This window comes from Spermophilus citellus (genome assembly GCF_964194105.1).
Source record: "Spermophilus citellus genome assembly, chromosome: 7".
Taxonomy (NCBI): domain Eukaryota; kingdom Metazoa; phylum Chordata; class Mammalia; order Rodentia; family Sciuridae; genus Spermophilus; species Spermophilus citellus.
In genome coordinates, this window is record NC_138188.1 from 40,353,421 (window position 1) to 40,370,563 (window position 17,143).

General features: G+C 40.9%; 1 protein-coding gene across 1 annotated transcript in view; it reads right to left on the minus strand.

The window, feature by feature from the left end:
- SLC9A9 (solute carrier family 9 member A9) overlaps nt 1-17,143 on the minus strand; it is a 561,779-nt gene that overhangs the window by 249,224 nt on the left and 295,412 nt on the right. Inside the window, exon 9 of the mRNA XM_081301714.1 lies at nt 16,701-16,789. Coding sequence (XP_081157840.1) covers nt 16,701-16,789 — 89 coding nt within the window. The remainder of the gene's footprint in view (nt 1-16,700; nt 16,790-17,143) is intronic.

A 17,143-nucleotide genomic window follows, 5' to 3' on the forward strand; every position in this document is an offset into this window, starting at 1 on the left:
AGAGCATGTGCTCCCTCCATGTCTTCCTTCCTAGGTGCTGGGCTGTATGAAGACCACCCTCAAGACGCCCAGGAGAAGTCAGTAGTTGTATTCTGAGTTCTGGGAGGCATTGTTGTGCCAGTGTTCATGATTCTAAAACTCATGATTCAACCCAGGAGAAGATGCTTTGAAAAAAGATAAATACACACAGATGGGGAGGACAATGCAGAAACTGAGGCTAAAACGATTGAAGTAGTCAAATAGATAAGCATATGCAAAACACAGCAAAACTGACCTTGGCTGCATTAATGATGCATAATAAAAAAAAGACTCCTACATTTTAAATATCATATATCTTTGAATCATTTGGAAGTAGAGGGATTTTTTTTTTTTTAAGCGTCTGAGAGAGGGAGAAACAGAATTCCAATAGGCCATTGTTGTGAATGTACCTCTGTCAGGGAAAGGTCTTTGTAGCTAAAGTGAAATGGCATTTCTGTTAATGAGGTGAGCATTTATGAAGAGCTATTATGTATATTTTTCAAAAAATAATAATGTAGAACTCTTCTGTAATGCAATAAATGTCTGGGTTTAGTCCACCTAGACTATTGTCTGAAATATAATGCAATCTCTCACACAAGCACCTATGAATAAATTGAGTCGTATCTTGCGAGTTGGAATAATTCACAAAGCTATGGTAAATGCTTTTCTTATTAAAGATTTCATACAGTAAAAAGTGAGCATAATAACCACCTTGCCCAGATTTCACTTAAAAACCAGTTCTGTTGATGAGAAGAATGACTGCATTTCACACATGGAAATTAACTCAGTTTTATCAGATGATACTTTCCAACTCAAGTCCAGCTCATAGTAATTAAAACATGATGATGTTTCAGGAGTCAGGTACATCTGAAATCCAAAAGAATGAAAAAAACAAAACAAAATAAAACAAAAACCCCCAACAAGATACATTGGTGCTTTTGAAAATCTGGAATTGAATTCTAAAATGAGTTTAAGTGATGTGTAACTTCTGTTCAGCAGAGTCACAGGTCAAATCATCTCTCCATTCATCAAGGTCAAAGTCCAAAAGGTAGAGGGTGACTTTGTGAAGTTTGACTGGCAGTGAAATGTGAATATTTTATACAAGTTTCCTCAAAATGGCTGCCCTGAAGTGTGGGATTCCTGTAGTGTTTTTTCCCTGAGCACAGACTCTTCTAGATCCCTGGAGGAGCTGGTCCCCAGGGTCAAGCCCTGAGGATGCTTGGATAAAGATGGTGGAACGTCTCAGCAAGTATACCACTGGCTCCTATTAAATCTTGGGGCATTTTGGTCCACAGAGCTTGGGTTTGCTCCCTAGAGATGGCAATACAGCATGCCTTGGCACCCATCCAAGCCCTGTGTGCTGACCAGCAGGACAGATGTAAGGATTCCTTTATTGGCCCAAGTGGTTGCTACATTTAAAAACTATGTTCAATGAAGTAGAACAGGCAGTGGGAATCAGAAAAAATGTATTTGGGGTAAATATGCTTAGTTTGGCTTGAGGTTTTCTTTGAATCAAAGCCTTTACTGAAGTCAACCTTTACTAGGAAACAAATGGTACACCTGACATTTTGTTTTAAAAAAAACAAAACTTTAAAAAAGTCACTTTTTTGTGTGTGTTCTGCAGCATAGCTGAAACTTCTGATGCAATTTAAAATCAAGCACTTCCTTTTCAAATAGAATCCCTAGGTTGAGGTCTTTAAAAAAAAACTGATAGAAAAAGTAACTTTGATGGCATAAATCATCAGAATGTTCAGGAGAACCGTGGAAATGAAACCATCCTTTCTTTTAAAAGCAGATCTGATACCTGACTCCTGGAGGTTATCACTTAAATCAGAATCTTTGACCAAAGAAAACATTCGGAAGAATAATCAATCACTTAAAAGCACTTGAAGGTGCTGAGGAGGTGCTGCTTATATAAATATAAATATTCAAGGAGATGTAAAACCAAGCTACTGATGAACACACAGATTAGAAGAAGCCTTAACAGACAGCTTAAAAGTTTTTAGCGTTCTGCCCCAAAAATCAGGGTAGTTTTTATATCACAAAATCTGCTAGTACATATTGTTTCTCAGTTAAGACTGATGTGCAAATAGAAACTCAGAGTCAGGCTATGTCCCACACTGCTCATGCGACATCTGGGTGCTATATTTTCATGTCCAGTTAGAAATTATCAATTTTTATGTTTTTTTGTTCCTTTTTTTGTTTGCTTAACTATAGATAACATTGAGTGACTTGCTTGAAATTAAATATTAAATAAGCTTTTGGAAATAGAATTTATTTATCTTTTTTTTTTTTTTAAATGGGAATGGTGATTGGACCCAGGAGTGTTCTACCACTGAGCTGCAGCCCCAGTCTTTTTTTTTTTTAAAGAGAGAGTGAGAGAGGGGAGAGAGAGAGAGAGAGAGAGAGAGAGAGAGAGAGAGAGAGAGAGAGAGAGAGAATTCTTAGTATTTATTTTTTAGTTCTCGGCGGACACAACATCTTTGTTGGTATGTGGTGCTGAGGATCGAACCCGGGTCGCACGCATGTCAGGCGAGCGCGCTACTGCCTGAGCCACATCCCCAGCCCCCCCAGTCTTTTTTATTTTTTGAGAGAGTGTCACTAAGTTGATGAAGCTGGCCTCAAACTTATGATCCTCCTGCCTCAGCCTCCCAAGTTTCTGGGATTTCAGGCATGAACCTGGTTCTTTCTCTATAATCAAGTACTTAAATATGTCCCTTATGGTGCAATGGGACTCTAGAATACTTATGACTCATGATTCAAAGGTGCTCTTTGTAAGGGAGGGAGTTGCTGAGTAGAATAAGTTATTCTAAGATAGAAACTCTTGAGAATGTGAAAGGTTCTAAAATTCTTATCACAACATGAAGGATATTTGCACATAAATTTTAACTTTAAATACACATTTGATTTTTCTTTAAACACGTAAAATACACATTTGATTTTTCTTTAAACACTTACTCTATTATGTATAAAATGTTCTATTTTTGCCCAGTTCTGAAAAATTACCAACTCGTGCCTTAGTCAGCTTCTAAGAAATATTGTAAGGTTTCTCCTAACTCTATGTGGTAGAGAATGCTAATTAGAATCACTGTCGTTTAAGGAACACCTCTGTTGATGAAACTACAGACTTGATTTCTGTGTCTTAAGCCCCAAGACCGACTCTTAAGAAGATATTGCTGACTGGAGCTCCAGATAATTCAGGTGAAGAAGAAGAGGAAATTTTTTACTCTTTTCTAGATTATCTATAGTATAGGACAGGATAGATAAACCCAAAGTTCCTATCAATTATATACTTAGCAACTTTAAAAGCACATTCATGAAAAGCATCATATATATATATATATATATATATATATATATATATATATATATATTTCTATATCATATATTTCTATATGAACACATCCTATATTGCTATATGAACTTGAGACTGGGAAATGAGAGGCAAGCTGTGGGATACTTTGGATGCACTAACTAGAGATGGAAGACAGGTAGGTTGGTGAGGTGGAAAAAGAACTGGGCTTGGAATCTATTCCAATCTCATTTTCACCATGTGTCTAGACTTGTGTGGTTGCATGTAAATTGGTTATCTCTTATCTCAGCTTCCTCCTTGATAAAATAGGTGCTAATAATACCTATAGATCATGGGCTATTGACATGAGGATTAATATGCTAATTTTCATTAAAATGCCTTAGACAGTAGAGGACAAATATTCAGTAAATATTAATCAAATCTGTATTTTATCAAGTCAAAAATTAAACAAGTGAGAATAGATCCCCACTTTTAGTGTAGTGTTTACACTTTTATATGCTATGATTACTATAATGAATTTGTGAAGACATTGAACCTCTGTTTGTGTGCTGTGAGTACGTGAACCAGTCACTGTACAAAGACCGTGCCAAGTTTTGGTTTGGGCATGTGACTGTCTTCCCAGATTTAAGGATTTGGGTGATGTTTTGGAAACTACCCCCCCGCACCCGCCATGAAAATAAATGCCTTTCTACAAACTCAAATCTTGATGTTTCTGAGTCTCTACTTACTCACACAGAATATTAAATCCCTCGCAGAGCTTCCTTTTCTCTTGAATGTTTATAGAGATCCCAGAGGGGAACTTCATCAAGTGAGTTGAATGTCCCCCAGGTCAGTGATTCTCAAGTGTCGCTGCACATTAGAAGCACCTGGGGAACTCAACACAGTCCTGCTGCCAATAAAATCAGGATCTCTGGAGGATGAGCCTGATGTTGAGTTTTTTAAAGCTCTCGGTGATTCCACTGTGCAGTCTGGCTTGTTGTTCCCCCTTCAAATCACTTGGACATTCTGAATCTGATCAGCTGGATCTCAAACCTCTGCTAACTGGCAGGACCTCAGCATCTCCTTACCCAGTGTTCAGTGTTTTTTTAAAATTCTACCTCATTAGAATCAGGCAGAATCAAAAATATTGAAACCGCAGGCCCCACCTGAGATTTAAAAAACAAACAAACAAATAGAAATTGTGGGTCTGGAGACCAGGCATCTGGGATTTATTAAAAAAAAAATCTGATGTGTACCCAGAATTCTTGGTGGTGAATTACTGCTCTGGGAATTTTCAAGAGGAAGGGCCAGGGTGGCACACATCATCAGAGTGTAGAGTTGACCACCACCAAGTTCCGCCTAGTACTCTGCCTGGCCACGGGGAAGACCCTGCCTGCAGCAGCTTGCCCTGGCTTTGTTCCAGGCCGTTTCCTTGCCTCCCTGTCCCCTCACTGATGACTTGCCACCTGCAATTCTAGGACAGCTTTACTCCTCGGGGCACCTGCTATTTCTGCTGCTGGCACCTTAAGCTCCATATTTGCTTGTCTTCTGGTCTCTACCCCTTCTGTGTCTCTCTAACCAGTATAGGAAAACTTTCTTGTTTTCCAGTGTGTGTGTGTGTGTGTGTGTGTGTGTGTGTGTGTAGTTCTTTCAGGGATAATCCCTTAGAGTTTACTTGCACATCTGCTCAAAATCATTCAATTTTACTGCTCAGGATTCTGGGAAGAGGGGTGGGCTTCAGTAGAGTCACCCGTGTTCCCAAACAGTCCTGCCACCTTTTGCCTCAGCTTTGCCCATTAGTGCTCTCCTCCTCCTCCTGGTGCAGGCTGGCCATCTGATGAGTGGGCTGAGAGGGCCCACTTCATTCTCAGGATCCCAGGAGAAGGCGCTGACCCTCACACTGTGTCAGATCCCTCCCCATGCAAACAGAGTTTCCTCTTCAACAAAGTTTCATCTTTCTCACCTCTGGCTTCTTGCCTTACCCCGTTCTTCACACATGAATCCTTACGTTACTGTTACTGAATCCCAATTATGGATAAAGTTCAGATTCCTTCCCTTGCATTGCCAGGATTCTGGCTGCATACCTGTGTTAGTGCCTGTGAACATTCTGGAGGTTGAATCAGCCCGGGACATAAGGGACACCCTTAAAGAATATTCTTGCCTTGTTCTGTAGGACAGTATATCTGAGTCCTAGGAACAGCACAGCAACTACATGAAACATTTGGTACAGGCAATGAGAATGAAGTGTTGCCCTAAAATCACACACTTTTCCCTAGGTTAGATGGTCTCAAAGTCTTTTAGTCCCTAGAATACTTGAATGATTCACAAGTCCCTTATAGACCTCAACTTGATATGATAAAAGAAAGCCAAAAGCCCAACAGTAAATCAGCCCGAAGGGGAAAAAATGGGTGTGTTTTCCTAAGAGAGTACTGTGAATCATTGATTTATGCCAGAAATGAATACAGGCAGTGTGGCCAAAAGGAAGCACTGAGATACCAGCCTGCAGACCAGCATTGGAGAACTCCTGTATAAGGACATAAAATGGTAAGACCTAGTCACCCTCATGGCTCTGGGGAAGACCCTGCTCACAGAACTTGAACTATCCAGAAAGGTGTCAGAACTCCAAGTGCTAAAACTCTTCCCATTCCCATCCTCAGGGCTGGCTCTGAACCCCTTTCTGCCTGGCTGTGTTCAGTTGACCAAGACAGCTTGTGCCCTGGCCCTGTGTTGGAGGCCTGTGTGCTGTCATCCACACTTTCTGCATCTGCAGAAAGGTGACAGAGTCAGGAGCAGAGTATGAGGTCAACTTTTTGGAAATCCAAAGTAACACTTTCTCCAGATGGGAGTCTCAATGACCCTGTTTCCACAGATCTCTGGGGAAGAGAACTGTGTAAACTCAGGTGCCTATAAGGACTAAGAGAAGATGAGACATTCATTCCCAACAGAAGAATTCTCTTTGATCAAGTATCTTTTCCCTTCTTGTTTGTCCTTGAAATTTTAATTGAACCGAACAAGGCACAGTAAAAAAGGGAAAGGCATAGGTTTTTGTTGTTGTTGTTTACAGTTTGGAATCAAAGGGAAAAATAAATCAGAAATAGCTTGATACCTGGGTGCTCCCTATTGAAGCAGGGCCATTGTAACAGATATTCTCTTCTACCACAAGAACAGATTGGTCCCTCCTGCTTCCAATCAAGTTCATTTTCAATGGGACCCAGAATAGTTCCATCAAGTGACTTTCCTAAAACTAAACTTCTTCTCACTTATTAGATTTCCCTTTATTCAGAGTTCTATATCATCTCTCCACTGATGGGATTCTTTGGATTTTTTGAGCTGGGCCTCTCGAAATAATTCAATTTCTCTTCTGAAGAAACTGACCCAAGACTTGAAGTTTTATTAAAATACAAATGTCTAATCTTTCAAGACTGTCAAGGAAATGGCATCCTTAAGTTTGGCAACATTCTTTAAAAAAAAAACACACTCAGGCACACATATTCCACCTTTCTGCGGTGCGTTCATAAAATTTAATTAAAATGAGTAGAAAAATTACAGTAATTTCCATTTGTCATCCCCAAATGCCATTATGAGACTGGAGCCCTTCATACCTGCACCTATCAAGCAGGGCGATAAAACTGTAATGGGCTATTAAAGGGGGTTACGCCACCGCCATCCTTAGAAATTTTAAGGTAATAACGGATGGCCATCTGTCTTGAATGTCGGGCAACAGACTGGCTGATCTCTAAAGTCCATCCAGATAATATTTTTTTTGCATATTGTATTAAATCAGGCCAGACATAGAAGGTTATGGATCTCATATATTTATATGTTGATATCTAAGGATCGATGATATTTATTTTTATTTTCTATAAGTGAGAAAGAGCAAAGCAGCCATCTTTCCCTGTGAGTTTTATCTTTACAGCCCCACCTACCTTTGAACTTCTTTGATTTTTACGACTTAAAATTCCCAGCTGCAATTATATGCTATCATCAACAAACACAGATGTGTGATTAAGAAAGCAGGAGAGATTTACTTGAGCAGTCCAACGACAGTGTTGTCAGAGAACAAAATTTGACATGAAGAATCGTCCAGGGGAAGATAAAGAGTTTTCTACTTGTCTGTAGTGCTCACTAAGCCTGGGCTCTAGTACCCAGAACACAGAAGGTCCTCACTATTTAGGGAGCCAATTGTCATCTGTGGCCTCTGCAAGTTGGTTGTGGAGTACAGACTTCTGGATCAGGGGCTCAGACAATAATTCTTTCCGGGCACTGAAAGTACAGCCTGTTCTTGCCCTGATGTGGGAGCTCCGCTCTAATTAGCATTTAAAAGGGAACACTTATTAGCCAAACTACTAAATGTCCTTTATACAATATAATGAGTTTCATTGAAAAGAATCACCAGCTTAGCTAAGGAGAAATTTAAACACTTTGCCATCATTTATAAATTCAACCCTTCTAGAGATGGTATTTTTAAAGGTACTTTGAATGAAAGGAAGAAAAGTGGTAGGAATCTTGACAAAAGAAATGTAATTAGAGTGAAAAATAAAGGCAATTCTATGCTCTATGAAGATATCTTTGATCTTCTCAGAAGCCAGGAGGCAGGGGAACTGTTACCCAGGACATTCTCTCTCCACTGGGCTGCAGAACAGGTAACTAGGATGGAACGTGACTGCTTTTGTTAAGTGTCGCAGAAAAAAAAAATGGACAAAACCATAATCAAAAACCACTGTAATGTAAATCAATAAGGCAGAGACACACTGCAGGAAACTCACACGAGCAATGGAATTGTGCTTGATTTTTCTTTCAATTTCTCAGGATTACCCTAGACACTTGCCTCGTGCCTCCAACTCATTAAATTTAAATGAATGCATGCTTTCAGAATTAAATAAAACCATTCATTGGAATACATTGTTTCACCTCTCTATTTTTTTAATCTCGGAATGTTAATGGTCATAATTCATTCGTTCATTAATTTATTTATTAATTCAGCAAAGAATTTATTGAGCCCCTAAGTCCGAGATAAAACCAAATGGTAAATTTCTGTAAACTTTATACATAGACCACAGCATCCTAAGAGATGAGATGGGACAGAAATATGTCTAGAGTCACAAAAGATTAAGGTAAACTTACAGGTGATATGTGTAAGTCATTTACTGGAGGGAACTGCAGGGAAGACAAGGACCACGTTTGCTTCCAAATAACTCTTAAAACCACCAATAGGGACAAGCATTCTTCTAATTCCAAAATGTCCTTTTTTCAGTCTTTCCTCAATGATGCTATGAAGGTTATTTGGGTCTTACAGGGTAGAGTTTTCCAAAATCCATTGAACTGAGACACCAAATGTTCCCCTTGAACTCACCTCTGCATTTGAATTCTCAGCTCTCTGCCACATGCCCTTTCCTGTCCTCAGCCTCTACCAGCCACCAACCCACCCCAACCTACTTCTCTTAGGCAACCCAGGTTGCAATGTCACCTCTTTGTTTCTGAGACTTGTCAAATTCTTTCTTAGCTTTGTGCTTTTGCATACCTTGTTCTTTCTGTTTTCAGGCCCCAAGAACTCTGCATATGTATCTTGGAATCATTCTTACACACAAACTCTAAAACCCCCAACCCTCCAGTTAGCTCACCATGAACACTTTGCCTCCAGAAAGCACTTCAGTCCTCTGGTTCCCATGACAGGCTGTGCTTCCTTCTCTGTTATCATCTGCTACTTAGGACTGTTGTTTGTGCATGTGAGTGTGTGCACGCATTTGCACAGGTTTTTTTTTTTTTGTGTGTGTGTGTGTGTGTGTGTGTGTGTGTGAGAGAGAGAGAGAGAGAGAGAGAGAGAGAGAGAGAGTATGTGTGTGTGTGTGTGTGTGTGTGTGTGTGTGTGTGTGTGTGGTCTCCTTCTATATTACAACCTCCTACGGGTCAGAATTCTGTCTGCTTTGCCTCTGTCCCCCTGGTTTCTGGCATGGTGCCTGCCATGCTGCCACTGCATGGGGCTTGGTATACTCTCAGCCCATGCTAGAATTGAAAATCTGGAAAGCCCTTCAGTCATACCCTGAGAGGCTGAGTGCGGGCAGTATGAGGTTTGTTCTCTCTACCCATGGAGCTGGCAATCTTAGAAAAAGCCATTGCAACCACTCACTCAGGAGCTGAAAATTTTTCCAAGAAGAACCATCCAGTTCCCAGCATGAAAATTTTCACCCCAGTATGAACCAAGGATTTGGATGTTTGAATCCCTCATCCTTAGATTTAATTTGACAACTTGTTAAATTGGTCTACCCAGTCATGTGGCTTCAAGATCAATAGCAAACCCTGGCCCTGTGTTGCATATCACTGCCCAGCCTTAGTCGAGGAAGAAGAACCGAATGTATGCTTTATGTTCACTTATAGGCTATTAGACCTAGAGAAAGATATTTAAAATCCAGTCCTTTGGTTCAATAAATCACTTTACAGATGATAAAAGTGAAGATCATGTGTGTTAAATTAATTATCCAACGCCCTGCCATTAATAGGAGAGGTGGGGGTGAGACTCTCTGCCAAGTGCTCTTTCTACCATGTCATCTCATCCCTCCCATTTTCCAAATTCTTTACTTGAGTTTTCTTACAAAGTTATGCACAGCACATCCAATTTGGCTCCCATTGTCTTATTTTTTTAATTGGAAATTTAAATTTGGACTTGCATTGCTGCTTTTCCTTTCAATGGTGATAAAAACTAAAAATATCATCTGGGGAGGAAAAGGAAATAAAATAAGCATCTGGAAAGAATGTTCTATAGTGAAGATGTCATTGTTTGCCCATAAATGCCAGATAAAGACTCTGGCTTTTCAAAAGCAAGTATATGGGAGCATCTATATCTAATCCAACTTGGATTTTAGATAAAAAATTAAAATGCACGGAAATTGGTAGATTTCCAAAGATGATGGGGTCAAATATGAGATAAATGAGTATCTGAATTAAGTGCAAATGTAATAAAGGTAGCCAAACATTCCTTCATTCACCCATCCATCCACTCAAGGCTCATTGAGGAAATGCAGTTGAGCTTCACAAATCACTACCACCCATCTACTAATCAAAGAGTATTTAATAAGAGGCAAAATTATCTGATCCACCAAATTATAAAATCTGAGTTTGAAGTCTGACCTTATGACATGGCAAACGCTCTAAGACGACATCTTTTCTTACTAAATCAACTGTATCAGCTCACAAAATCATTGTTATTTCTCCCACTTTAAAAATAAAAAGTCTTTCCTTTGACCCTACTTTTTTTTTCCTTTACAGAAAAATACCTTTGAAAGATTTGTCTATGCACAGTTTCCTACTTTACTCCAATTCTTTCTGAACCCACAATGATCAGGTTCCCCCTGCCATTCCACCAATATGGCTCTTACCAGTGATAACAATAGCTCATGTTCTTTGTCTTTCCTGATACTTGGCAGCATTTGGCATAATTCATCAAGCCCCTTCTTGAGACATACTCTTCCTTTAACTTCTAGGAAATCATACTTTTCTGGCTTTTCTTTCTCTTACTGGCCATGATTTCTCCTTTGCAGGTTTTTGGCCAGTTAATAGGTGAGTACCTCAGGGCTGGATTTTTGGACCTCTCCTATCACTCTCCTTGAGATCTTGCATTAGCCAGTTTTCTGTAACTATGACAAAACACTTGAAGTACTTGAGTTACAAAGTGAAAAAGTTTATTTTGGCTTTCAGTTTTGGAGGGTCCAGTTCATGATTGATTGGCCATGTAGCTTGGGACCTGGGGTGAGATAGCACATCATGGCGGGAGAGTACCTTATGGCCAGGAAGCAAAAGAGAAAGAGAAAGGGCCCAGGGTCCCACAGTGCTCTTTAAGGATATGTCCCTGGCCTAAGGAGCTCCCACTAGGCTCCACCTCTCAAAGGCTTCACCACCTCCCAATAGTGCCACTTTGGGGACCGTGCATTTAACATATGGGTCCTTGGGGACATTCAACATCTGAACTACAGCTGATCCCCTCTAGTCTTGTGTGTTCAGTGTCATTTCCATGCTATGACCAACAACATTGTATTTCTAGTCTAGACTTCTCCCCTGAACTGCAGAATTCGTGTCAACTGGCTGTCCCACAGCTGTGCTCCATGCCCGACAATGACACCTCCATTCTTTCAAAACTTAAATCCCATCTCGGGCATACCTGTTCTTGTTTCCAGTGTATTCCCATGTCATTTGTCACTGTTCTGATGTTGTCTCTGGTGCTCTCTCCTCTGGTTCACTCTGATCCAGACACATGGGTCCCCTTGCTTCTGTTGCCTTTGTTATCTGTTCTTCCCAATTTCTGGATGGTTCTGCTCCGAATATTCACATGACTCCCTCTTTCAGTTTCTGCACCTTCTCATTAAGGCCTTCCCTGGGCATCCTATCTAAAATTACAACCCCGACTCTCCATACCAACCATCTTGTCTTCACACTCTGCCTTGCTTTTGGCTTTTGCAACTTACGAGAAATATACTACATCTTTTGCTCATCTATTTCTATTCCTTTAAAAAAAGTTTCTAGCAGAAGACTCTATTTTGTTCACTGTTGCATACCCAGCATCTTGAGCAGTGGCTGGCACAAAGTAGGCTCTCAGAAAATATTAGTCCAATGAATGAAGGTAATTAGAGGTAATAAGAAGAGCTACCTCTTAGGTAGAAAGGTAGGAAGAAAGCAAATGAGATAAGTACTTTGTACATGTTAATGAACAATAACTGTTCGTTATTCACATTCATATCCTATACCCTTGTGGATCTGTTGGAAATAATTTTTAATCAGGAACTGAAAGAAGGGAAGGAGAATTTCTAGTTAAGAGGGATGGTGTAGAAGTATATGGTTTTGCATACCAGCCTCAGGCAAGGTAAAGACAGTTGCTGGAAACACTTGGAGTTTGGCTGAGGTAACCAGTTAGCACCCTGCCCTGGGGGGTGAGGAGAAGAGATGGGGTGAGAGGCAACTGGGACTTGTGTGAATGGGTCTGTTGGGTCTGCACACAATCTTCGGATGACTCAGTGTGAGACCTCCAGACTGCAGACTGCCATGTCTGAGGCCCACCTTGAGCATCCCTAGAAGCTTGCAGCTTCCAGGGCAAGAGGCAGGGCTTCCGGGATCTGTGTGTCCCAAGGACTGAATGTGCACACACTAAAGTAACAACCCCTCCAAGTCAGGGAGAGGGACTGCTGCACATGTTCACACCCTCTTTAATAGGATGCTTTGCCTCCAAAGTGCAGATTGTCATGGCAGGTAACAACCCCAGGATCTCCATTAGGCTCCCTGGTGTCACACACAGCAGTGTACAACGTTTTTTCAAGCAAAAAATTAGTTCACCTACATTCCCAGGATAATGATCATTTACAAAACATCTTAAGGTGAAAATGTAATTTTGTAAAAGGCCATCTAATTCTTGAAGCTATAAAGAACACACAATTCTCCAAAACCTTCCTATCCAGAGATAGTTATTTGATTAGCTGGTATAGACAAAGTTGATGAATAAAATTCCTTTGTAAATCATATCACCTTTGGATTTTATAACATAAAGTTGATTTCCATGGATTTTCCCTAGACTTCACTGAGTGACTTCCTATTCCTCTATTAAACAGTCCTGGGAAGAGAAGCAAAGAAGCTATGCTAACGCTCCTTCTAATGGCATGGGAAGATGCAGAGGGAGGTACTGTGTCCTGCACCCATGTGATGATGTCAGATAATCCTTCTAAACCTCCTCCAGTTTCAGATGGGGTATAGAGGTATCTCTATACCACATGCCTCACCATTTCTCCACAACTTGTAATTGGTTTCCCACATTGAGTTTGAACTTTGCTTGCTACCCGAGCGTGGATGTAGCCAAGGACCTCTGAGCTCATCTTGTTTAGAGTGGAGACCTTGGAGTCTCTATACTGGAGTGCAGGTTATCCCTGGGCATAGGTGTGCATAGATATGCATGTATATATAAATACATACATATGCTATATATGTGTGTATTATGAGAGAATAAATAAATAGAAGATGATGGATCCTGAAAGGAAAGAAGCAAGCAAAGGCATGAGAAGGGAGTGGGAAGGAATTAGCAGGTGTTAATTCCTAGGATGACCCAGACACCCAGCAAAGAAGGCAGTGTGGGGGACAGGACAGGGCTATGCAATTATCTAGATGTTAAAGAATGAACTTGTAACAGTCTCCCTCCTTGAAAGAGAGTGCTGTGAAACGAACCTGGAAGCCCATCAGGGAGCACTTGTCAAGGCATTCAGAGGGAAAACAGAGGATGGAGGGCACTGATTTGGGCTTTGTCTCCCCTAGGTGCTGGGCTGCTATCTTGCCATGAGTCGAGTTATCTCTGAAGTTCTGATGAGCGGTCTCCATAGCATGGCTTAAAAGTACAAGTCCCTACAGGAATCAGCTTCCCAGCATACAAATGCTCAGAGAATGAGAAGAGTCCAGGAAAAACCAACCCTTTAAGCCCTAGAGGATGCTAACAGTCTTCAAAATGATAAGGATCCTAGAAGACTATGCATTGGAGGTTCTTAGATTTGGTGTTTTTTTTTTTTTCCCTTTTGGTTGATTTCCTTTATTTTACTTAGGAGCCGTCCAAATTTCTGTAAATGCATTTTGTGGTTGCTCTGAACCATCTGAGGTGAGGGGCAGGGAGGAAGAGTGGTAGAGTGGTAGAGTCCCTGCGCGGGTATAGGCAGAATCAGGACCAACTGAGCTTGGGACGTGACAGATAGCAATGAGAAGAACCTCTAGGGAGAGCTTGAAAGCAAGCCCTCAGGAACTCCTGCTTAGGAAATCCTGGCCAATTACAGGTTTCTCTTGGATGTCCCTTTGCTTTCTCTACATCCCAAGTTTCAGTGTCATCAGGTTTATTAGAGCAGCTTCTCTGCCTTCATTTGCATTTGAGGAATAATTCAATCTAATTCTTCGCCAGCCCTTATGTGTTAGTAAGCTTTTCATTGCTGTAACCAAAATACCTGACCAGAACAACTTAGAGGAGGATAGGTTTATTGGGGATCACATTCTCAGAAGTCTCAGTTCACAGACAGCAGACTCTATTGCTTAAGGCCCAAGGTGAGGCAGGACATCATGGTGGAAGGGCATGGTGGGGAAGCACTGCTCGATTCATGGCAGCCAGGAAGCAAAGAAAGGAAGAGGGGACCACAGACCAGATGTACCCTTCCAGGGCACACTTCCAGTGACTCAGCTCCTCCAGCCATGCCCCATCTGCCTATAGTTACCACCCAGTCAGTCCATTCAAACTAGGCTGGACTGATTAGGTTACAGCTCTCAGAATCCAATCATTTCACCTCCAAACATTCCTGCATTAACACAGGATACCTAAATCCACACCATAGCATGCTATATCCCTACTCTATGCCACGTAACTTTTCAGTGCCCTTCCAGTGTGGACTGGGAATCTGCTTGGCCTCTTGACTTTGAACTTGGCCATATGATTTTCTTTGGCCAACAGGATATTTAAGAAATGTCATGTGGGCAAATGGTTGAAATGAACTTGCTTCAACAATGGGGCATATTCTTCAACCAGAAAAATGACAGGCACAAGACAAAGGTGCCTCAGTCAAGCTTACCCTAGAATAGAGCCTCTGACAAACCCACAGACATACAAAAAGCTCAGTTGATATAAGCAGAGCCACTAAGTCCAACCCTGGTCAAAATGTCTGAGTCTCGTGGGTGATAAATAAATGTTTAATGTTGGATGCCACTGATGTTTATGATTGTTTGTTACATGGCAAATGCTAACTGATACAAGTGCCTGTAATTCATGTTCCTCTTGTCTTCCAGAGTGATATGTCTAAAATGGAACTCCAGCTATCCTAAAATTATTCTGCCTAAGGACCTTTAAAAACTTCATGTTTGGTACTATTGCTCTATAATATGGTTTAAGGTCTGGTATAATGGTGTCACCTGCTTCACTCTTCCTGCTAAGGATTAAATTGTAATGCATTCCACTGTCATTTATTTAAAAAAAACCCTAATAATAATAATAAACAAAACAACAACAGCAACAACAAAAACCACATCATGTTTGGGCTGAATTGTGCTGCCCCCAAATTCACGACTTTCAGAACCTTGGAATGGGATCTTATTTGGAAGTAATTACAAATGTAATTAGTTCAGATGAAGTCGTATTGGAGCAGGGTGGGCCTGGGACCCAACATGACTGGTTAGGCACACAGGGAGAATGCTACATAAACATGAAGGTCAAAGTTAGGATGATGCATTTATAATCCAAGGAACATCAAAGGTGCCCCGAAAACCACCAGAAGCTAAGACAGAGATAGTCCAGATTTCCCCTCACATCCTTGGAGAGAACTAATTCTGCCAACACCTTCATTTTAGTCTTTTGGACTGGAGAAGTGTGAGACACAATACATTCTTATTAATTATGGTACTCCCCATTATCTGTAGGATAACATTCTTCCCAAAGTATGTGAGTCCTTTCATAAGTTGGTCTTGGCTCTATCTATGGTCTCTCCTTTCTGAATCCCCCTTGACTCAGCCTCACCCTAAGCACCAGCCACACTGAATCATTTTCAGAGCTTCAGTCAGAGACTTTGTCCCTGCTGATCCCTTGGCCTCAAGTGCCCTTCTTGCTACCTTTCGTCCCCTGCTGGACCCCAAATCTTTATATCAGTACTTTAGTTTGCTCAAGGTTGGGCATTGCCTCTGACAACTTTCTCCTGATTTTCCAGTCCCAACTGGAAGACGCCCTACTGAGTGTTCTCAAACACTCAACACAGATGTTTCGATCACAGTCCTTAACACAGGATTCTTGTTCATTACACACCTTCATCCTCATCAATAGACTTGAGGAACTTCTTGAAGGCAGTCATATACTGTCTTTGTATTCCTAGTACCCAGCAGAATGCTTGGCACAAAGTGGCTGTGTAAATAATGTTTATGGAAGGAACCTATGTACGCTCACATGCAAATAACCAAACAGATGTGTTCTCAGAATAAAGGAGATACATTCTGCTGGTGAGACAACTGGCAGTTGAATTTGCTTGGAAGCAGAAGCACTCATTTAAAGACCAAACATCATTTCCGTATTCTTCCTCTCCTTCTCTCTCTATAACTACTCAATCTCACATGCTTTACAATGCTTTTAGATGTAAGTGACTGTGAATTATCACTGACGGTAGGCCGAAATCTTTGAGACTGACAGTCTATGTTCCCCATCTCTCAGGAGGAAGAGACTATTATAACTATATTTTTTGCTTACCAAGAGAATTGTTAATGGTTATCCTGGAGGGGAAAAAAATCTATAAATATCCAACCCTTAATGAAGCCTTAAGCTTACTTTCTTCTTCACTAAGAAAATTCTTTCTGAATGCACAACCATTACACCGACAAAGAGACAAAGCCTGTAGTGAGTTTTTTCTTTTACCTGTTTAGTCCTCATTTTGGAATCTGATGACAGGTTGTTGTAGGTATAGTGTGCCTGTGTGACTCCACAGAAGAGAACAGCGACTATCCCTGAAATTCAAAAACAGACCAGTCAAAATTAATTTTCTTTCCCATCTAAGTCAGAAGGTAGGGTCCTCCCAGCTGAAAGATAGACTTTGGTGCCAGTAGAGTCAAAACTCTTAATAATGACCACGATAATGAGACCCAGGTCAATCTCACCACCTGCTTCAAACATGAGTCTTGCAGGCTTACACATGAAGGAAGGCACTATGAAGTATTCCTAACAAAAATGAAAAGCAGATTCCTCTTGGAGATAAAGGTCTCCCTGGTCATGAGTTGGAAAGTTATCTTGGAAACACATGAACAAAAGACACTGTAGTCACCTCTGGGCTTCTTGTAGCCAGTGCCAATTACTTTGCTGAA